This window comes from Pleurodeles waltl, chromosome 9 (assembly GCF_031143425.1).
Source record: "Pleurodeles waltl isolate 20211129_DDA chromosome 9, aPleWal1.hap1.20221129, whole genome shotgun sequence".
NCBI classification, from domain to species: domain Eukaryota; kingdom Metazoa; phylum Chordata; class Amphibia; order Caudata; family Salamandridae; genus Pleurodeles; species Pleurodeles waltl.
The window spans coordinates 68,795,266-68,818,440 of NC_090448.1; the positions used below are offsets into that span (position 1 = coordinate 68,795,266).

The 23,175-nt window shown below is 42.3% G+C and overlaps 1 protein-coding gene across 1 annotated transcript in view; it reads right to left on the reverse strand.

Annotated features, from left to right (window-relative positions):
• IFT122 (intraflagellar transport 122) overlaps positions 1-23,175 on the reverse strand; it is a 251,801-nt gene that overhangs the window by 175,090 nt on the left and 53,536 nt on the right. The window contains exons 8-12 of the mRNA XM_069206316.1: positions 17,237-17,312; positions 16,275-16,466; positions 2,555-2,693; positions 2,266-2,468; positions 666-803 (exon numbers count right to left, since the gene is read on the reverse strand). Coding sequence (XP_069062417.1) covers positions 666-803; positions 2,266-2,468; positions 2,555-2,693; positions 16,275-16,466; positions 17,237-17,312 — 748 coding nt within the window. The remainder of the gene's footprint in view (positions 1-665; positions 804-2,265; positions 2,469-2,554; positions 2,694-16,274; positions 16,467-17,236; positions 17,313-23,175) is intronic.

The window sequence follows — 23,175 nt, forward strand, 5'->3', positions numbered from 1 at the left end:
TTTATGTTCCTATAACTTAGTAAGTCCTCATGTGCCATTAGATGTTTGTGTGAGTGCTGAGGAATGTAAATTGTAATGCCTAAACAGTATGACAACTGTGAAGCAGGGGCTCCTGGGGAGGGTGGCGGGGGACTTTCCTTGGACAGTATTGTACTGTTGCTCTTATTATTGAAAACAATAGAGATTTTTTTTTTTTTAAACCCAAGTAAGTCCTCAGCTTTGGGCCTCTCAAATCTTTAACATGAGATTTATCTTCCTTATCAGAATTCATGGGTTCATGAAAGGATTAGACCTCTACAACAATGACCACCATCTCTGACCCTCGACCTCACCACGATCCACTGTTCGCATTATTTATATGGACCTTTCTACATGTTGTGCAGTTTGTCTAATTATATTTAACATGATTCACACTTAATCAACCATTTCAAATGTACTGATATCATCAGAGTGCACTGCACTTCTGTCTCAAACACTCTTGTTAACCAACAAATAAAAACAAATGCAAATACACCATTCTTCTACAGTGGCTATATCTGTACAAACTGTAGGTGAGTAGCGATGACAGTGAGCAGTGCTCTATAAAATTAAATACATTATGAAGCACTTTCAAATCAATCAAGTCTGATTGGCAATACACTGAAGCCGCAAGATACAAACATTACCTGCCCATTCTTCAAGCCCACCAAAAGGCCTTCTCTTCCAGTTGGCCCTCCGATGACCTTAATATAGCGAATGAGAGACTCCATCATCCACTCCCTTTCCTTCACTCCACTAAACGACAGGCACTGCAGCCTCTTCTCCTGGAAAAGTAACAAAGCTGGACATTGGTACTAGCAAATGTATGGCACAGAGTCAAGAGGGTAATAAAAAACTTTGATGTGTGAAAATCAGGGCTGACTTGCCAGAGGAAGAGATGAGGAGTTCTGCACCTCAGATCTTATTAGAAACGAATAACCCACAAAAAGTACGTAAACATGACAGATGGATTTTAGTAACTATACTGGTTTATGTAACAGCCATCAAGAACACTCATCTTCACAATAGAAGTTTAAGGTCAAACTATTGCATGGGTTCAATAGGCTGGCCGATTACAATTGAAAAGTTCATATTTAATTCACAGGACAGTGGAGGCTCTCCTAAACAGTCGGGACAACTTTTTTTCTCAAATCTCTCTTAACCCTTTTACAGTCAGAGTGTCTGCACACCTTCCTGCTTGAGCTTTATTCAAAACAATGTTCGGTTTCTTAAACAGCTGTATCTCTATGATGTCTTTGAGCACATTTGCAGGCTATATGTCAATGCAAAAACTGCATCAAATCTCACTGTAGGCTTGAGATGTAATGCAAACTGAGGCGATATTTTCATTTTTTTAACAAATTGGCTCAATATTTTGTTTCATTTCTCAAATAGACTAAGATAAAACCTGGAATGCTAACCAAGCAAATGTTGCCCTGTACCCTGATGTTTGAGTCCGGCAATACCAAATATATGTGGGTTTTCCTAGATAATATAGTCCGCACAATCAGTTATGTAATATTAGCTCAATTGTGGCAGAATCACTGTTTACGGAATACTTTTCATTGTATGACCGCTGAACCTTTGCCCGATTGTTAGTGATTTCTTTACAAAACAAGGTAATTCCCCCTAGTCTCTATTATGCAGGAACATATCCTTGCCAAGGTTAACCAACAGCTGTGCTCCTCTGGCTCTCCTGAGCTTGGGGGTATTAGGCATGCATACATTTCTGCAGGCTCAGAGCGCCTATAGGTGTAAACTGGGTTAGGTGCATTCTGGACATTCAGAAAGTAACTGCAAACAAATGGCCAGTTCAGGCTACCTTTATTTTAGTTGCAGGTATCACCTCTGGGCTGTCTGGAAACGTATCACAAACATGTATTTTAGTGACAATACGTTGTAAGATTTCCAACCTTGGTGCAGATTCCCCTCTGCCTGACTGTTTGACCAGACAGCCCCAGATATTACTGAAAACTAGAGTCACAAGATGTGAATCACATGAATCCCAACACGTTTTATTACACAGAACCACCTGCAAATGTCAAAGCACGGGAGAAAAAAAAAGGCGTTTAAAGAAGCAGCTTCCAAAACGCACTATTCAAAGGCAGAGAGGAAAATAAAGAGGGTGAGCATAGGCACAAGTATGGGATCATGCCACATATTTTGCAGACATGCTTGCACATTACCACCATACAAAAGTGTGTTTCAAGTCCTATGATAAGATTTTCCTGAGGCAGGGAGCAGTACCTGGCAGAGGATGATATTCTGCGAACACACAACCAGAAGGTTGCATTCAAACCTCTTCATTATCTTCTCTTTAATGCGATAGTGCATGTCAGAGGTGTCGTCTGAGTACAGCTCATAGATCAGAATCTTCTCAGGCATCTGAATTGCCAGACGGTTCTTGTAGATGGCAATCTTCTTCACCAACTCGCGACATTTGATCCTTACTGGATAAAAAAAAAAATATTGCAAGAGTTTATTTGGAATCTTTCTCGTGAATGAGAGAGAGCCTGTCTAAACGATACAAGCCTACCTTTCTGCTCAGTGATGAGATGCTGCACAATGACGTCAGTCATGTTGTCCCTGTAGGCATAGCGATCTTTATACAGACCATGAACAGTGCTGAAAATCAGCTGATAAAAGGCGATCGTCCCATCCTGACAGCCAACCACCTGTGAACAAAAAAGGAAAGAATTCAGGTTTCTGCATACTGCACACCTCAGATACAGTTCCAAAAGGAACATTTTGATATGTTCACTATTCAAAGAAAGACAGAGCTTGAAAACTACCACTCTTCCAGGCTAAAATAAGGAGAAAAAGTATAGGATAGAAAAATGCAGTGGTAAGAAATGAAAACACATACTATTCTAAGGTAGAGAAAGAGAGCATGATGCAACCTTGGGATTTAAAGGTATAAGAACCCACCATGAAAAGTCTATTTCAGACTACCTTAAGTAGGTATGTTGTGTTCCCTTCTGCATCTATCACAGACTCACTGAAATCTAAATATATAATAATAATAAAGCGTGGCAGAAGGCAGATCTTCCAGCCTGACTATCCAGATTCTGCCATCCTGATATCAGATGGCGCTCAAGGGCCCTGCACTTGACCAGTTTATTACAGAACACTCCATGACAAATTTTACACCTGCCTTCATTTTTCAATCGTCATGAATTACACACCAGTGAATTCTGGTTCATGTAGGTCAGTCCATAGATCTGTTGTATTATCATGATTGCTGGTCCCTACGGATTCACTGACCCATACATACAAGCTGTTCTGACTTTCCTCTGCCTCAGATCTGATTCACGCTCTACTCCTGGTTTCTCTGTCTCCCTTTTTGTGCCTTCTGGATTCTGTAGTCATTCCCTGTCCAAGTCCCAGTGCAGCTTTCACTCTGTTGAAGCTGATTTATAGCACCCGACTATTTATTCACACCCGGCTCTCTTCCTGCACCTGTGCTTCTTCCCTGTGCTGCCAACTATTTCTTCCTTTTGTGCTCAGTGTTCTTGCAACCATTTTACATTCTGGACAAACCTGCGCCTTATTTGAGGGCCTTTTTCCTTGATCCTATGTGAACTGCATATTCGTGACTTCTAATATTTTCTTCATGCTCCTTATTACTTGATGCTTTAGCTGTTCTGTTCCAGTCTTTATTGCAAACTCGTTGTCAAGCATTTCAGAGTGCATTGCACTCTCTGTGTACTTTCAGTCCTGTTCTTGTTTGTATGTAGATTCCTTGTCTTTATTCCTATGATTCTGTTGAGTCTGCATACATCTAATCCTGTTCTTGTTTGCATTCCAGGTTCCTTGCCCTGTAATACGGAGGTCCATTCTCATTTTAAGTCCTTGCTACAGCTCTTTACTTGCCTCTTCTAGGTTCCTGTGTCTGTGTTGCTTCTCAGTTAGCTAGTTAGGTTGGTCCGTCAGGTGTTTCTTTATTGCTACTTTCACACTTTCACACTATTCCAGGTTTCTAGAATCCAGTCCTGCTTTTCCTGGATTCTGTTCCTGAATATGGGTCCTCTGTCCTCCATTGCCTTTGATTTATTTCAAATCTCAGTTAGCATTACCAGACAGTGCCACTGTGTTCTGAGTGGCAATGTCTCGTGTACAGATAATCGCCCACTTGTCTTCTTTCATAAGACTGGCTGAGAGTCTCCCGAGAGGCTGGAAGAATAACTGCTCCTTGCCTTACTATGATCTCACTTACGAAACATACAAAACATTTTCTATAGAGAATGCAAAGTATCAATTATAATTCCCAATTCTTCTTCTGCTTTTACCTTCCCACTGCACTTTCAATGCTTCTTATACAGTATATGTCAGGGCTCTCCAATGAGCAGCTCACATGTGTGCTACCCTGACAGGTAAATTAGAAGTTCTGCCTCGCTGAATTAATATGTGCATACCAAAATTGATAAGTGTGTATTCGAAACAGAAATGTGTGTGTATTTTCAGAACTGATAAGCCAATGTTGGGGGAAAAATGACTGAATCTTCAAAATATATTTAAAGTCTATTTAAATGGTAACTCATGTGGCCCTGGAGATCTATTACTAATATTAACTTGGTGGTGGGGCATTGTAACAATGCATTGTAACAATGCTGGTTACTTGTTACCGATGTAAAGGTATACCACATTCACAAAGCATTTTTTACAGTACTGCTGGCAACCATACCTGATGCACTGAGGCAAATACTGCTGGTAACCTTGCTAACGATGGCTTCTAATGTAATCATGTTTGATGTGTTCACTATTACAACTCTAATCATATTAGTAGCTCAGTATAGTTTCATTGAACAAAAGTAACAATCATTATAGAAAAGGTGTGAAAGCCTTTTACATAGGTTGTTTTTTAGCTTTTTCTTTTGCAGGCATTACTCAACTCCCATCCTGTATTCAGATGCCAACCTGCTCCAGTTTCCAGCTTCTGGTCTGCCCTTCCCCTTCCAGGTGCTCCCTTGTTTATATGTATAAACTAAATGTCCACTTTGCAAATTACCTTGTCTCTGCAGAAAGCACTTCTCTTTGTTACTTACTGAAGCAGAGCCCCTGACATTCCCGCTAGACTATTTTATATTTTCTATCCATGCAACAGCCTCCCATTAGCCCAAACCTACTGCACAAATGAGGCCATCTTTCTGAGCTCAGACAGTCCCAGAGAACTTTAAGTTGTGAAAAATTTACAACCAGCTGGGCTGATGGAGTACATTAGGAGCAAAACTTAGCTCTCGCTCCACCCCGCAACCATTTACTCTTAAACTGATACATACCAAAATATAAAGCTATCATGGTGACAACTGTAGCTGAAGGCACACTATTTACCTGTTAGAACCACAAACCACGTCTAAAAATCGTTAACTAAAGCAAAGAGCAGCCAATGCTGCTTGTGCATTCATGGTGCAACATGTTTACTTTCCCCACAGACATGAACAAACTTACTAGTTCATTCATAAAAGAGCCTTACTATGTAATATGGGTTGTTGAAGGTCTAGCTTAAGATGGTTGAGGAATAGGAGAACCCTGGACTATGAGCAACAGGGTCGCCACAAAGGCACCTTTATCCAGCTCCTAAATCATGGCTCACCCACTCCCAAACAAATGTTTGATTTCCAGAAAGAATTAAAATAAGGGAACAGATGGTCTGAATCCTGATCTCAGAGCTCCCCCGAGTGAAGCTGGGCAGAGCACATTTGTAACTGGGCAGATGCTACTCAAATTACACAATGCATTAAGCCTGAAGGTCTAGGACCATCTGAATTGGCCAGGACGTCATTCTGCTCAAGGAAGAGACAGTATTTGTTATGGCCTTTATGCGCTAATGTGAAAGGAAGTCTTTTGCTACTTCTGTGCTCAAGGTGACCAAAAAACGAAATCCTTTTGGATAGTACCAATGAGAGATTTGAAAACTTCACAGAGGAGCCCAGCCTGAAAAGGGTCTGTAGGACCAGGGCTTGGCTGGATAAGGTCAGGCCTGATACAGGGTCAATCGACTAGATTAGTATGGCAACAGTAGGCCTGAGCGGAACACAAAGGGATCCTTGTGTATTCGTGAAACTAATCTCCAATAACGAATCAAAATATTACCTGTGGTGCATAGGGATGTAAAGTCACCTATAGTACAGGTCCACTGAAAACAACTAGTGAGATGAACATCTGACAGTATTGGATCCAAAGTTCGCATTTAGATTTTTCAGAGCAGAGGAAGACTATTTTAGATCACACAAATCTACAATGGGACAGTGTCTGGCCCTATTTTTGATGGACAAAATAAAACAGAGGGCAAGAAGCCTTAACTTCTCAAACAGCAGGATTACTTATATGGCACACAAGGTAGACAACTGAACATCTGTCTGAATTTAGCTTTTGTGGTAAGGATATCCAGGCACCACCTACAGCATGTAGAGATGCTCACAGAGGAACTGCAAGTCTCATTAGTGACAGCTGCAGCAATTGCGTTGCGTGGTCATTGTCAACAACGACCGCATTCATGAAGCCCAAGTGCTCTATGACCAATGGTGATGTGTAACTGTAGAGATCAAAGAACAGACAATTTTAGTCCCCAAGGTCAGGGAGGTATGTGTTACCTTTTCTACTGCACCTCAACCTGACCTTGGAGTAGGGGATAATGGAAGAGAAGTCATATAAAAGCTTCTCCTTCTGGCTCTCACCTCCCTCCCTCTACAGAGAAAAAGTGGCTCGAGCTGGTCTGCATGGGTAGGGAGGAGCTGGGGACCCTGCCCTCCAGCTCAATTCTTGGACTGACCTGGGAAGGGCTGAGGAACGTCTTTGGGGCCATCTATGTGAATCCGATAGAGGTGCCACACATATATTAATGAGATTGCTTGGAAGTGAGCACTGGCTAGGCTCATTCGGCAATTTGCTGTTGCTCAGAAAGTATTGAACGCGTGCACGTTCCCTCCCACCACCCCTACAAAAGAAAAGAGTTTATCCACCACGGGGCAAGGGGGACAAAAAAAAAGGACTAGGAATTTTAACCTCTTGGCACCATTGATGTATGTAGACGTCCGAAGGGCATCCCGGAGGCACTCTTTCATGACATATATACCCATCAATACAATAGGGCAGCAAAGGGTTTATGTGCTAACTGAAAGGTGCACATTACCAGAAGCAAAAAATAAAGAAATCCAGTTTTTGTGTGGATCGGCTGATGCAAACTGTGTATGGAATAAAGTGCATGGCTTGAAATCAGGCAACCGCAGCATTAGCTCTTGATGCTAGAATCAGCGCTGGAAAAAAGAAAAGGAAGAAATGGCAAGAGAAAGGTAGGTAGGTACACTGCCATGAAAAGATGAGCGCAAGAGAAGCAAGTCCTAGTCTACAGAGATTGGACGAAGAGTACTGGAATAATACACATTCACACAGGCCAAAGGGACGTGGATGAAAACTTCATATATTTTTAGTATCAGTTGTGCAGATTTCTCTAACAGCATCAATGAGTGGTTTGGTTCCCAATCTTGCTAACAGATGAGACGGCACTCTTCCGGTCAAGAACAGGAGATGGAGGAGGGTCATGATTCTCCCATGTACACACAGTGCCAGCTCCACCAAGCTCATAATGTGGCAAGTAACAACACCCAAAAGTTAGAGGTTCCTTCTATTCTAGCAGGAAAACTGAGGTAATATTCAGCACAGGCATTTCCAAGTAGTGAAGTAGCTAATACTCCCTGGATCACACGAAGCAGCTCATTAAGTATAGTGACAACTTCAGCTGACATCAGATAAGTAGAATACAAAATAATCTCTCAAACTCAAGTCATTAAACCTATTGGAAACAAAAAGACTAGGATGAATGGTGTCTAATTCTGAACAAAGTTCTGATACTGTATTCTGGCGAGCACAGATTTGCTCTGCATTTTAGGGACATAACATTCTAACTAATCTCCCCACTACCTTGCTCAAGGAGAATACCCAATCTGGAAAATGAGTACTCATGCCTAAAAAAAATGTTCTCAACATCTAATATGAACTGTAGCATCCAATAACGCAGAATAGACAGGGCCAAAGAAAGGTCCACTGGAGTACTGCAACATATGAGCACCAAATTATGCAGCCAGGTTGACTAAATAATGCACAATAATACAGCATAACTGTTGATAGTATGAATCATTACTTTGTTATTTTATACATGGTAACACTGTCTGGGCAAGAAGTTTCACCTCATTGGTATCAGTTTAACAACCAAATACAGAAATAAGCGAATGAAAAATAAGTTAACCTTTGCAAAGGGCCTTCTACTACATACAAACACATTGTTGCATAATTATGCTAAACAAAACTGTAGCCGCAGAATTTCAGTGGACCTACTCACAGAACATCCCAAATGGCATGCTGCAGCCCAACAGATAGTGGTGTGATCAACCATTTGTTCTGACATGATTATAGAAAACTACCATAAAGATAAGTCACTGGTTATCAAATCTAGAAAAAAAGAAAGTACATAATCTGTGGGATGCTGGCTTTCAATAAAAATCTGAGATACATTTTATGGTCCTGCCTGATCAGACTATGAAAACCACCATCATAAAAATCTAATACCACTATCCAGTTTTTAGTTTCTATCCATATAATAAGATTTCAAGGAGAAAACATGGCCCATGTCATAAAGGTCTCACACCTCTAATTTTCTTCTCTGTGATGATAGAATAAGAATAAAAAAGATTTTTGTTCGTGATCCTGGACTGAGGCTCCGTAGTTTTTAAAGGGTTTTCTTTGAACCTCTTCAGGGTGTTCTTCGAGTAACCTCACTGGTACTGACTACATACAGGCCAAGCCAGGATTCTTCAATGTAATATAACAAATTCCTATTTAGATTCATTGTAAGTACATGAAGCTCAAGTTGATATCCTAAACTTCCAACATGGAACTGACTCTAATCTACATCCACACCTGGTCCTCATTCAGGGAATATACAAGCTAATAGCAGGATGAATAATAAGGGTGGCATCATCTATAACTATTTAGGCTTAACTTGTAATTGTACAGTGAATGGAAGAGTTAACAGGATTTATATTTAAGCCAGGGTTCCTCATCAGGAAAAGTGGATTTAATGTAGATGGGTGCTTGGCCTTATACGCGTTAAATGGCTACTTAATTACTGAAGTTTGAGGACTTCTGGCTCTCGAAAAAGTTGCTGTCAACATTCCATATTTAACCAGTTTTAAGAATATCAGTAGTAGGAGGTGGAAAATGTTATTTACTTTGTAAGAATATTTTTTGTAGTGTGTAGTGATGTAGTTCTAAATGGTCTACAACCCACTTCCATCTAATGTTGGTCTTGGACGTTTAAAGGTTGTTTTGCTTCAAAGAAGACCTTCAATTTGCAAGATGTGCTGTGATGCCTCCCTTAAACGGACAATGTGCTTGAGCAGCAGCTCCATGATAAATTGTTTTAGCACAGTGGGTGAGTGTGTGTGGAGGTGTGAGAGTAGTATGGTGCACCATGCATATTGTGAGGTGCTTACAAGTTAATAAGAGAAGAGGTCAACAATAAACGGAGGCTTCTGGGAAGATAGGGGGGCTCTAAACCACAAAACGCTTCAAACTGATCCTTACAGGGCAAGTAACATTTTCGACTTGTAGTATATGTGGCTGCAGATACACATAATCTGTATAGACTGGAAAGTAGTTCTTTTCACAATCATTGGCTAGTGTGTGGATAGTGTAGATATGTGAAAGAAAGGGGCCTGTTCACAAGCAGCATTCTGTAGTGTGTTTAGCCTGACTACTAATGTCCTACAAAATATACTCACCTATGTGTGGAGGTCTATGGCCCCTGTCTTTTATGTGTGCAAACCTCGGCGCACGTAAGCATACCTTTTAGTACTAAATGTGGGAGGGACAGAGGGGAGTGGCTGGAAAATGGGGAATAATTACTATTAAATGGGAAGGGTTAAGGGAGGAAGATGGAGGGGTTAAGGGACGGGTAGGGAGGGTTAAGGGAAGGTTAATGAAGGTATTAAGGAGGGACATCCACCTACCCACTGAAGAGTAAGCCCATTGCTATTCACAAAGTGCTCTTCTATAGTTACAGCCAAAAAGGACCCAAAAGAGCAGTAAATATACTCCAGCTCAGCTCTGGAGAAGGTCCAGCACCAAGCATGGCAAACTATTGGTACTGCAACACCCACCTAAATAAAATAACGGAGGTAGCAACATAAAATAGAACCCTATAGGAACGAATGTTAAAATAAATTACATTATTTAAAAGATTTAAAAACATAAATACATGTTATTTAATGTTAAAAAAACTCTAAAAATAAAACATTTTTCGTTAAAATAATGTATTAACCCTTTTAAATGTAAATATTATTGTAACAATAATATGTATTATATTTATTATATCAATTTTGAACATTTTAAAAAAACTTTTTTTTTCAGTTTACGTGAGAATTTATTATTCTTCAGAAAACACATTTTGGGCCTCATTATGAGTCTGGCAGTCGCTAGACCACCAGACTCGCGGATGGTGGTCAGACCGCCGCCAATGCGGTGGTCCGAGAGCGTCATCACAATCCTGGCAGTCGGGTTGCCAGAGAACCACCAGCTCCGCCAGGATTGGAGATCCCGGCGGTCTGGAGGTAGCAGCGGTCCTAATCCGCCCAACAGCGCGATTACAACCCCTTTCTCCACCAGCAGAGAATGGGTGCAGGGGGCCCCAGAGGGACCCCTACACTGCACATGCACTATGCATGGGTAGTGCAGAGGCCCCCCTGGCCAGCACCCTCGCAATGTTCCACTGTCTGCTTTGCAGAGGCTCCCCTGGCCAGCAACCTCGCAATGTTCACTGTCCAACATTGCAAGGGTGCTAGTGCACCTTGCTCGCTACAGCATTGCTGCATTCATAACGCATTTGAGCCAGAGACAATGCTGTAGGCTGTTTCCCGCTAGGCCAGCGGGCAGAAACTCAGGTTTCCGCCTGCTGACCTATCGGGAAACTCTTAATGGTGCCGGCGGAGAGGTAGCCTGTGTGGCGGCAACCTCCCCGTTGGAAGTTTGGTGGACAGTGAAAACATCCGCCGAACTCATAATGAGCTCCTTAATTTTAATATATTCAAAATAATTAAATTTGTTATTTAAAATTGAGGTATTAATGCTGCGACAGTTAAATAAATTATTCTACATTTAACATATAAAATTAATCAACATTAAATTTTAACTTAAAAATATTTTATTTTATTATCTAATTTTTTTAAAAGTTTTTATTAAACTTTTAAACGTTTCTCTATTCTTTACAGACAGACCAGCTCTGAATGTGGAGGATTCGCCACATGTGCAGAAGGTCACATACGGTTGTAAAGTCATTGCTAGTAGTACCTCTATGGTCGTATTTTATGTTTTCACAGACTCCACCATCTATTTCAGGCAGTGGGGACATGCAAGTCTAGACTTCTGAGTAACTTCATATATATATATAAATGTACTCATGTGCAAGTTTATCTTTGTGAATAAGTCTCAAAGTTCTTAGGACTCTTTGGGCAACCACAGCCTGCTGAATGTAACCCCGGGTGATATGACTGTTGAGACCCTCCATGAAGGCCTTGATTAGTGGTATCGTAAATAATTATGAATACTCTATATTTTGCATGTAAGCTGCAACAGCAGTTAGGTGTAGGCATATTGAGAAGTAAGTGAGGCTAACTTCTGCAGATGTAACAGATAGCCAATAAGAGAGGTTTGAGGTGTTTAAAGATGGAATGGACAAGCTTTTTCCACTTGACATTACAGCACGCCTGTGTAGTGTGCCTGTATGCGTTCCACAAAATGGTCAAGCATTCCCCAAGGAGCTTCAGGGAGCCAAACTCCAAGACCTCAGATGTCATATCTTTAGGTTGAGCAGTTTTGGATCTGGATGTCTGGTTTGGCCTTGTATCTATGAGAGAAGGTTCAGCCTGAATGGGACCTTCTTGCGGGGTGCTAATAGAAATCTCCAGGAGAATGAAGTATTAGGGCTGCTTACCTCAGGCGAGAGCCACCAGGATAAGTGCCAGTCTTTTTTCTCATCCTCCTCACCACACACAGGAGGAGTGGGAGAGGAGTAAAAATATAGGCAAAGATCCCTGACCAATTCATCCATAGTGCATTGCCTATGGACTGTGGGTATTTGGAGATGAAGTTTGGGAACTTTGTGTTCTGAACAGTAGCAAACAAGTCAATTTGTGCTGTGCCCAAACACTGGAAGTATCTAGAAGGATTTGCGCGTTTAGTTTATGGACTTGTTGATGTATCTTGCTGAGCAGGTCTGTAAAGTCTTTGTCCGCTGCTGGAAGATGTTCCATTAAAAGGTTATGTGGTGCTGGATTGCCAAGCACCTGATACCCTGCACTAGAGCAGAGGAGAGTGTGTGCCCCTCTTTTCTTTGTATTAAATACATGGCAGTCATGCTGTTTGTCTTGAAGAGGCTACCGTCCCTCAAATAACTTGATTGAAGGCTTTGAGGGATATGTAAATGGCTAGCAGCTCCTCACTGTTTATGTGGTGGCCCTGGTGCTGAGACGGTACATCCCTTGTACAATGATGTAATTGAGATGTGCACCCCAGCCTGTGATAGAGCCATCAATGTTAATGGTCTTGCGGGGAACGGGTGTGAAAAAGGTCTGCCGAACCACAGTTTGTTGCTGTTCCATTAATGCAGAGATTGGGATGCACTGGCCTTTACCAATACTAGATTGTCCCAGTGATCCACCACCAATTTAAAAAATGGTTGTCTTTGGTCAGAGTCCAATTCAAAAAGTTGTTCGAGCTGTGGAGGGTGGCTTCTAGGTAAAGGCACTGTCTTGTCAGGATCAGAATGAACTTGGGCAGGTGCGATGGAATAGTTCCAGGGTGTGACCTCAGTCGAGTTCAAGACAAATTCAGTTCGGCATGGCAGGAACCGGCACAGATCGTGGCACCAGATGAGGAGTCCGCTCCAGGGTCAGAGTTGCACCTTAAACTGATTCAGGAGGAACAGACAGCCCAAGGACCGATCCACCGGAGGTAACCAGACTGATGCCTCTGTGGATCCCTGCAGCTCAATACACACCAGAAGGAGATGGCAGGGTGTCAAAGATTGACAACATGGCTTCCTTTAAAGCCTGAGCATGCTGTGACACGACACAAAACCTGAGGTGCATTGGGATCAGCTGTGGATTTGGCTCCTCTGCTGGGGACCAGAGGCGAGATCAGGGAGCACACTGATGTTCTCAGAACTTCTCAGGAAAAGAGTGATGAGATTGGGATGAGTTCTGCGTGGCCTTCTTGTGCTTCTTGTTGAACTTCAACAAAGATTTGGAGCAATGAAAACCTTTCCTGGGGGTGGCTCCAAGAGCGGGAATGGGTCTACACTCTCCCCTTCGAGCACTTCCAGAGGACTTATGTGGCACCCTGTGGTGCTTGGCAACCAACAGCTTGGCTCCGTGAACCCAGATTTATAAGGTCATACCCCTTGCATGACTTGGAGTGGTGGCCCCAACCCAAACAACAGAGACGCACTTCATGGGGATCTGCCTTGGACATCTGTTTATGACAGCCCCTACAAGACCTAAACCCTGTAGTGCTGGCATTAGACATGCTCCCTTGCACAGTGGAAAATAATACTGAGGAAAAGGCTAATCAACTAATGAGAAAAAGTATGATTCTAGCTCCATCAGTGTACGAAATCTTATATCTTAGGACCTGCTGCAACACACTACTAGGGTGACAAAAATGGAGATAAACTTCTGTGGACTCAACAATGGAATGAAAGATGGGACATGCACTCCTAATTACTTCATGAGGGTTTTGGCTGCATGGGACAGACGGGGAAAAATGTAAAAACATTATTTTTAACACACTGAGCTCTTACCTACAGTAATTACTGAATCAATTCAGGACAGCAGTGTGGACTCTTTAAAACAGAGAATCTAGTGGGAGAGCCTGACCCATAATGTCACAGTTTACTCCTAGTGCTATTCTGCCCACCACTAGAGGAACCAACTGGGGGCCTTTCAATTGTTGAAGTAAGCTCCGTGACCTTGTGCTAAATCCATCTACTTATCTCCAGTCTCTCTGACAATATTCTGAAATGGGCATTCAATTTGAAACCAAAATGGTATTTCTCACACCTAGAATGTTTTCCCGTCCAAAGACTACTTTTCTGGCCTTACTTTAAGGCATTTCCCAATACCTATGTCCACCCTCCTGGAAAATGTACAACTTGACCTGCATACCAGAGCTATGCCGGTTTTAGTGAAATCCTTTATTCTTTTCCTGGTGAAGAATTTATTTCCTAGAATTCCCTGCTGATTGTTTTATTTCTACCCTTGCAAGGATTAGTGGAGAACTCATTACACCTGTGGCTGGCAGGTACTAGCTTGAACATACCTGCGTCATGTGATCACTAGTGAGCTCTTTTTAATCCTCTATTTGCATCAGCGCAGCCTAGGACACTGATGCAGTGTTCCTGTTTGAATTGCACTGTTTTCCGAGATTCTCAATTCTTGGCTATACCAAATCGAGAGGTGTATGCATTGTTTCTTGCCTAGCACTGTCTTGGAGAGCAACTTTGCTTTCCCGAACCTTCTCTGTTCTGGACAGATTGTTTCAAGAACAAGCACCATTTCAGTGCATTGTTATTTCATTAATTTCTTCCTTACTGTAGTTAACCTTTTCGTAGCACTGACTTCCTTTCTCTGTTTCCTTAGTTTCCTTTCTGCTTCCTTTATATGCCTGCTGCATTATTTACAGTCTCCTATTGTGATGTTTGATTACTTTCTGCCAAGTATTGCTTATGTTTTCCCTTACTTAATGTTAAGCACTAATCCTCTCTAGTTCCTGGTCTATTGTGGCATTGTAGTAAGCTCTCAATGCATGCTGTTATCCCCCTGGAAGTTCGTGTGTAATCACCAGGATTTGTAGGACGAGCTGGCTACGTAGGAGGTGTTTCATGACCACTGTAACTACTGCCTTTACACATCTATCTGTATCACTAAAGGTATCAGCTATGTCGACCATGCCCTAGTTGTAGATCCTCTACATGTGGATATTTTGCAGTAAGTATCTGTAACAACAGCTGCAGGTGAGGAACTTACTGAGCTCCAGCCTTATTGTATGGAGTGCCTTACCCCACATCTACTTTATTATTAAAGTTGTTTCCGGTAAGTCTTGTACCAGCTGGATGTTTATTCAGAATGCTGAACTGCATCAAGTGCCTTTTCTTTATGACTTTCTTTGATTATTTGTGCAGGGATTCTTCATTGGTCCTCTCTTCTTCTTTGACCCCATGTGATCTTAAGCAAAAAGAACAGATGATGGATGGAATGCTGAACAATGCAAACATTCACCCCCAGTCACAAAGATCTGGGTTTAATCCATTGTTCTTTTTGCCCACCACGCAACACCAGTTTGGACCCAGCCATATGCAAATTAGTCTTGACCCTGTTCTCCAGGGGAACAGTCCAGATACTGCTCTTCAGTTAATTTCAGATTTCAGACTCCAGTCACAACAGATGTGTAATGTCTACAACTCTGCAAAAATAAAAATAAAAGTTACCCATGGAAAGTGCTGCAGTCAGACACTGTGATGGAAAATAGGTCTATTTAAGTACAAATATAAGAGTGAAAAGTATGTGTGATCAGACCAGTGGACTGAAAACGTCTGGGTTAAATGCTGATGTATATCACTAACAAATCCCAAATCTAGGTCATGTCCCTTATGATGTGAGGGGAGTCAGGTCAGGTAAGCAGATCTTGTGAACAGACAGAAATGAGATGTTAGGAATCCGAAGGCACTCAATAAAGATGCTAAAATCCCAGATCAGCAGTATATGGATGATATCGAGAGCAGAATATGTTAGAATATTGGAAGAGATATTAGAACAAGGTTTGCATTATCAAGGTCTTCTTTCTTTTTCACAGAAGATGAATGGGAGGAATTCACCTCTCTACACCATCAATGCCAAAGTAACTTAAATGGCAACAGTAAATTTAAAGCTAGCTGCATATCCTTCAGCACCTGTTACTGAAAGAGATTAGGTTTCTGAAAGTTTCTGAAAGAGATTAAGTTCATGTCAGAATCAGCTGCAAGTTAGATATAACAGGGCACTGTGATCTCACTTTGAAATTCTCACTTTGAAATCAATGTCCTGTGAGGCCATTCACAGTTATATACACCAAATATCATGTGATGTGTACTAAGTGATTACTACAGACAACGTTTTCCTAGGAGAATCTTCTACTCTATGCCATGTGAAAGCAGCATCTCCACTTACCACATAGTTGGAGTCCGGTTTGGCTTTGCATGTCCACACCCAAGAGTTCTGCTCACCAATGATTCCCAGACGTACACCATCCTTCGTATAAAGGCACACCTGCTTATCTGAGCCACCTAAAATAATGTACTCGCCTTTGGAAAAGTAACTGACGCAGCATGGATCAGCGTTCAGAACACGATCCTTTCCAATCTAGAGAGGAAAGATGGGAATGCAGATCAGTGCATGTATTTTGAGCCTTAAAGTGAAAAGAGGGCACCTGAATGGATGACTCCTGTACAAAATTAAGATGGAAGATGTCTATACACCAAACTGTACCATACAAATAAATGGATGTCACAGGTGGGAACTTTTCCTGCCACCTGTGTAACTTATTCTTACTTTGTCCAGCTCTTTGAGACCTACAAATAAATTCACCTAAATAAGAATATCTATCTTTATTGGACTTCAGTGGTAGACCTGCTTTTTTTCTACAGCTACAGTTATTAAAATTACTCTTCCTACTTTGAAACAACACAAATGTCTGAAACATAGAAACAGCATATTTTAATTTGCACAGTGTTCTTGTCAGGATACATGAGTTTGGTGCTAAGAATATAAGCCAGAGCACTGGCATAGACACACCAAATACTGAAATACATGTTGCTTTCAGAAAGAGTAATACTGTAGTTTCATTAGTCACTGCACTGTGGCAGTCCCAACCCAGGTATTAAGTATCATTGTCAAGATGCAAGCTTCATCTACAAAAAGACGGGACTGAAACCAAGGCTTGACACAAACAAACAACTAATCTGATCTATTTTAAAAGGTAGAAAACAAATGACATACTGTGGATGGTGCCCTTCAAAACACATTGCAGATGTATTTTCCTTTTTTTTTTTTTTTTTAATAATTGGAACAGGAACAGAAGTAATGATGTATTTGTAATTAATGCAATGAAAACATCAGGTGTTCGCTTATACCTGCTTGCCACTGAGCTGGTAGAAGGACAGCCTTTGGCCCCAGTCTGCCACAGCCAAGATGTCATTGTGTTCATCTCTACAAAAAAAGTGACACATTTTGTTCTTACAACATGTGTAGATGTATAGGCTTTATTAAAGAAACTTAAACATAACAGATGCCTTAGTATTCAATTAGTTGCAGATGTGCCATTAGATGCATTAAAGAAAATTAAAATCCAATACCCCAACAGGTCAGATTGGATTTCTACTGCAAGAAATACATACACTTGGTACCAGGTTAGTTCTTGTCTTCTGACAAAAGTAAAGTCCCATCATGGGCCTAAGATTGTCCAACTTTGATTCCCTTCGTAATGCCTACACCTTATACTCACAATAAAGGGCATCTTAAATTAGTACTAGTTAAGGTAATACATTTATAAATAACACCTGTCACTCCCACTCTGTGTACCATCACTTTACGAAAAGATAAAGTGTTGACATAGCATCACCTACAATGAAAAGACTGTGAGGGCACTGTCCTGTCTATGGCTTGCCAGGTCGTGAATTAAGAAAGCAAGAAGTCAATATGGCTAAAAGAACTAGATTTGAATGACAGAAGAACTCTTGATGGATTTAAAAGAGCGCAGCTGCCGCAGCTGAAACCCACAACTTAAATTTGTGGTTGTAGCAAGTCAGCCACATAGTTTCTAAACCCTGTATCCCTACACCCTCTTCAAGCATGCAAAAGCAAGGAGGTGACAGACCGATTCTCTTGAAAAGTAGCTGATGCTTTAATGTAGAGTTATTTCATGAGTTCTCCATAGGGTTTTTAGGCAGTGTACTTGAAAAAATATCTTTTGACTTTTACAATTTTTTTATAGCTTCTAAATTGCTTTAGGGAGAAACTTCAAACCATGTAATTTTAGCATTTTCACCCCAGTGTGTATATGCAACTTCAGAAACACAAAGAAAACTTATACAGGGTACAGCCATTAATCAAAACATAGGCCTGTGGGTGCTAACAAAAGGAAGCTACAGTTCCGAAGAGATACAGGAGCTTTATTAGAATGTGGTGCAATGAGGTGTGTAAGTGAGGAATGTATATGTACAAGAGCAAATGAGGACTTGTCAAGATACACTGAAAAAATGCTGACCTTTACAAAATGAGGTGTGTACCGACCTACATGCTAGGTTGTTGGAGAAAACTAGGAATAACCACCTGCTTAAAATGGGAGAAGGCAGCTTAAGAAGATCAGGGGAGTCCATACATTGGGGACTCTTGTGTAAAGAGTAACGGCACTCATTAAAGGTACAGACTGGTCAATCAATCCATCATTCAGGGGATTTGTAAAGCGCACTACTCACCCGTAAGGGTCTCAAGCCGCTGGGCGGAGGGGGTGCTGCTACTGCTCGAACAACCATTTCCTGAGGGGTCTCCTGAAGGTAAGGAGGTCCTTGGTCTGACGTAGTTGGGGGGGAAGAGTGTTCCACGTCTTGGCGGCGAGGTGCAAGAACGAGCTGCCGCCAGTGGTTGTTCTGCGGATGCGTGGGATGGTGGCGAGGGCAAGGTTGGTGGGGCGAAGCGGTCGGGTCGGGGTGCAGAAGGAGAGCTGTCTGTTGAGGTATTCTGGTCCGGTGTTGTGCAGTGCCTTGTGAGCGTGGGTGAGGAGTTTGAACGTGATTCTCTTGTTGACAGGGAGCCAATGTAGGTCTCTCAGGTGGGCTGTGATGTGGCAGTGGCGGATCTTTTCTGAAGTTTGGCCATGGTTCCTGCATAGAGGGCATTGCCGTAGCCTAGTTTGCTGCTTACGAGGGCTTGGGTGACTGTTCTTCTGGTTTCAGTGGGGATCCATTTGTAGATCTTCCGAAGCATGCAAAGGGTGTTGACTTGCTGGGTCATAGATAGTGAAGAATCCAGGATGAATCCCAGGTTGTGTGCGTGGTCTGTGGGTGTCGGAGCGGTTCCCAGTGTGGCAGGCCACCAGGAGTCATTCCATGTGGAGGGGGTGGAGCCGAAGATGAGGACCTCAGTCTTGTCGGAATTCAGTTTCAGGCAGCTGTTCTTCATCCATTCGGCAATGGCCTTCATTCCTTCATAGAGGATGGTCTTGGCGGTGTCCTTGGTGAGGGAGAGGATCAGCTGGGTGTCATCGGCGTATGAGATGATGTTGAGGTTGTGAGATCGGGCGATGTTAGTGAGCGGAGCCATGTAGACGTTGAAGAGGATCGGGCTGAGGGACGAACACTAGGGTACTCCGCAGATGATTTTGGTGGCTTCAGAACGGAATGGAAGGAGGCGGACTCTCCGAGTTCTGCCGGTGAGAAAGGAGGTGATCCAGTCCAGGGCTCTGTCAGGGATTCCTGCGTCGTTGAGGCATGTGCGTAGGTTTGGTGGCAGACAGTGCCGAACGTGGCTGAGAGGTCCAGGAGGATGAGGGCTGCGGCTTCGCCGGTGTCCAGTATGGTTCTGATGTCGTCAGTGAAGGCGGTTTTGGTGCTGTAGTTGCTGCGGAATCCGGATTGGGATGGGTCCAGAGAGTTGTTCTCCTCAAGGAACACAGGTCGAGCGATATCTATCAATAAAAACAAAGGCAACAAGATCCTAGGGACAATGCCAAGTTACAGAATTCATCACTTTCCTTTTAGGGAAACAAGACCTTATCTAGGGATTTGTTTGTGTAGAAAGGTGCCAAATTCATGTTGCAGCCTTGCCTAATGGTAGCAGCAAAACCTTTTTGGTAGAACAGCAAAAGGAAATTTGAACTTCTTGGTATGGCCAGTTTGACAATATATTTTACACCCATCTGTATTTTGAGGTCTCCCTTAAGTCTTTTAGATATTGTATGATTACATCTCCTGCGAGAAAGGCACAGTGTGGAAGGAGGAAAGAAAAAGTTACTTTGAGCCTCCAGCAGAAGAATCTTTGTCCAGCAGTAGCCTCTACTTCTTGTCATTCTATGCTTTTGGTATGGCTGTCTCTGTTGTGGCTTCTGAAGCACTTGAGGGGATTGAGTCCTCTGCTGATAAAAGTGGTACTAATAAACCTAGAAGTGGTGCTTATGATAAACTTTATTCTTCTATAATCTCACTGAAAAGGATAACAATAATTGGTACCAATCATTTCACCAATCCTTATATTGGGACAGAAATTTCCCCTGCATGGTGTCTGGGGATTTACCCCCTTCCCGGAGTGACAACTTTATGTTAAACTGGTATCCTGACCTTTTTACCAGCCTAGTTTTCACACCCCGGAATGTTGATTGTCCATGTCCTGGGTTGTTGACTAGAAGTTGGGGTAGCAGCATACTGAAACTGAAAGGAGGCTAGCACCCGCTGAGAAGGTCTGCTGTGTTGCTCAACTCCAGAGGCCAGGTTAAGGGCGAGACTGCTGCCCACTGTCCGGCATCACTGGAGCAGATGCTGAAGGTACAAGTTCACCGACAACACCATCCAGGGCTACATAAGCCTCATCTCTATTGAGCAGATATTGTGATGCCAGAACTCGCTAAGACAGAAAGACCGTGTTTTAATCATGCAAAGGAGAACTTGCGGTTAAACCGCAACCTGACACTGCAAACTCTTAGGGCTTAAAGAGCTACAGATGTGACCATCTAGTGATCTGTACCTGTGCCTACCTAATGCCTATCCCAGTACCTTTGCCTTTGTATAGCTGGGAGACGGCAGCGTAGTTGAAGCAGCGCTTCACTGGAAGACAGGTGGTGTCACGAACCCTGTAAAGCCATTAAAGTGTGCAGTGTTTTGTTTAGCGGTTAGATTAAAGTACTGTTTTTACCAAAACACTAAACACAGGTCTGGGATATACGTTAGTTGACTCCTGAATTCTGAACTCTTGTCCCCAACACTACCTCCTCAGAAGGCTTGACTGCTCACCCTCGCTACAGTGATAGTCAAGAGTGGAAAGGGTGTACTGGGCCTAGGTTAAAAAATGCCATAAGACTGATCCCAGGTACAAGTTGCAAACATTTCCAACCACCACGACAGTGGCCCAGAAGCCCCTATTCACTCAATAGTCCCAATGGGGCCTGACACATAACTGAATAAATATTAGGTAGGATGCTCCACAAGATGCACCATATTAAGGGCTGTGCTCTCTGAAAAGCTTTAGAACATGTGGGGTTGCATTCTGCCAGCGGACGCATACCATATGGAAACGTTTGTTGGCCCAGCGGTGCTGATGCTATGTTAAACGTTATTCTATTACTGCAGTGGACACTGCTTTCACTTAGCCGACCCTGGGTGTTTTGCTTATTTGTTTTGTAACCATCCAGATAACTGGTTGGGGCTGTTCCATTTTCCACACAATGATCATTTGTGTATGCAGTTTCCATTGTTTCTATCCCAACTTATTTAGGACACCATTCAACAAAACATGTCTTCTTGTTGCACTGCACATGGATGCCTGGCATTAGGGGTCACAGGCAGCTCAGTGTTCTGCCAGGTGACACATGATCTAAAGAGCCACTTGGGTTGGGGTGGCTGCTTGCTCATAGTATGCAGTGAGTGCTGCATTTCTTTGTGTTTGGTCTCAGGCGGGTGGCAGAGTTATCAGTTTACTTTTTGCATGGAGGGGTGTCACTTCCTGTTAGCCTCCCACTTTGTATCATGCTCCCTATAAAGGCCATGCAAGGAGTGGGTTGCACACATTGCGAACACATCCAGGGGTTTTGCTTTTTTCCGGTGGGTTCTTCGTTCCTTACTACGTTTTTCCGATTTTGCTTTGCACTGTTCTTTGATCCTCAGCATTAGGTAATCTTGGCCTGCTCAAGGTTTGTTGGTTTCTCATTGCCTGTCCTTTGATCTCCAGTTATTGCCAAATGATTTATACCTGCGCAGTCCTTGACTTGCTACCTACTTAAGCCTGGTGTCATCTGCCTATACTTTAGCCAGGAGGGTATTTATGTTAAGATCTTTTTCCTCGCAGATAGCAGTTTCACACATGGAACACATTTCCAGGTAATATAAGCAGTCATTAAAGGAAGTTGTGGCAGCTAAAAAGGATTGTCCTTTCTTAGGGGTGAAGACTTCCTAACATAAAAAACATATCTAGCACATCATATCTGGCAGGCCTGACAATGCTCGAAGGAAATTCACCACTCTTACGTATTAGATGATTAAATACAGACAGTTCATCAATCTTGTGTTGCAGGATGTTTGAAATAACAGTCCCTAATCTCAAGTATTACATGATTCACAGGCTTCATCAACCCCCTAGAAATTCATAAATCTAAGAAGGACGCTGCCACACTCTTGTGATACACTAGTCATGAAAAAGTAATCACCAATCCCAATATTCAAGGATTCTAATGATAAGTCGTCAGCCACTGTTGTCAAATAATCCCAAGGGAGAGTGTGACTAGCATTCTATGCTTCCAAAGAGGAATGTGACTAATCTAGGTTACCGGATTCTCAGGAGGAGTCAGCAATCCCTAGTGTTACTTGCATCAAAGAAACAATTCCCAATCTCTACTATTGCATTATTCTAGGATAAGCTATATTTAATGATTGATGACTCTGAAAACTGTCACCTCTCTTTAGTATTATAGTATTCCCAGGAAGAGAATTGCAAATCTCCAGCATTCCATTTATCTCAGAAGAAGTGACCACCCTTCAATGTTTCATGATTTTATGCAGAATGCTACCTAGAATGCTCCCAAGAATGACAGTCACACATCTATGTTACATGATTTTCAGGAAGGGTCAGCAGTCTATAGTTTTACAGGATTCTAAGTAAAAGTGTCAAGAATCATCTGTTTCCTTAAAGCACAATGTTGGCAAAAAGCAATATCGCCTAGCAGTGCAAGAACATAAGCAAAAGGACCTGCTGGAATTCAGTACATGATACAGATGGGTATGCCTCATATTATAGGGCGCATAGTATTCAAGGAGGCATTGTGTCTGGTGGGTAAACTAAATCTATGGATTATTCTTGACATAGCTCT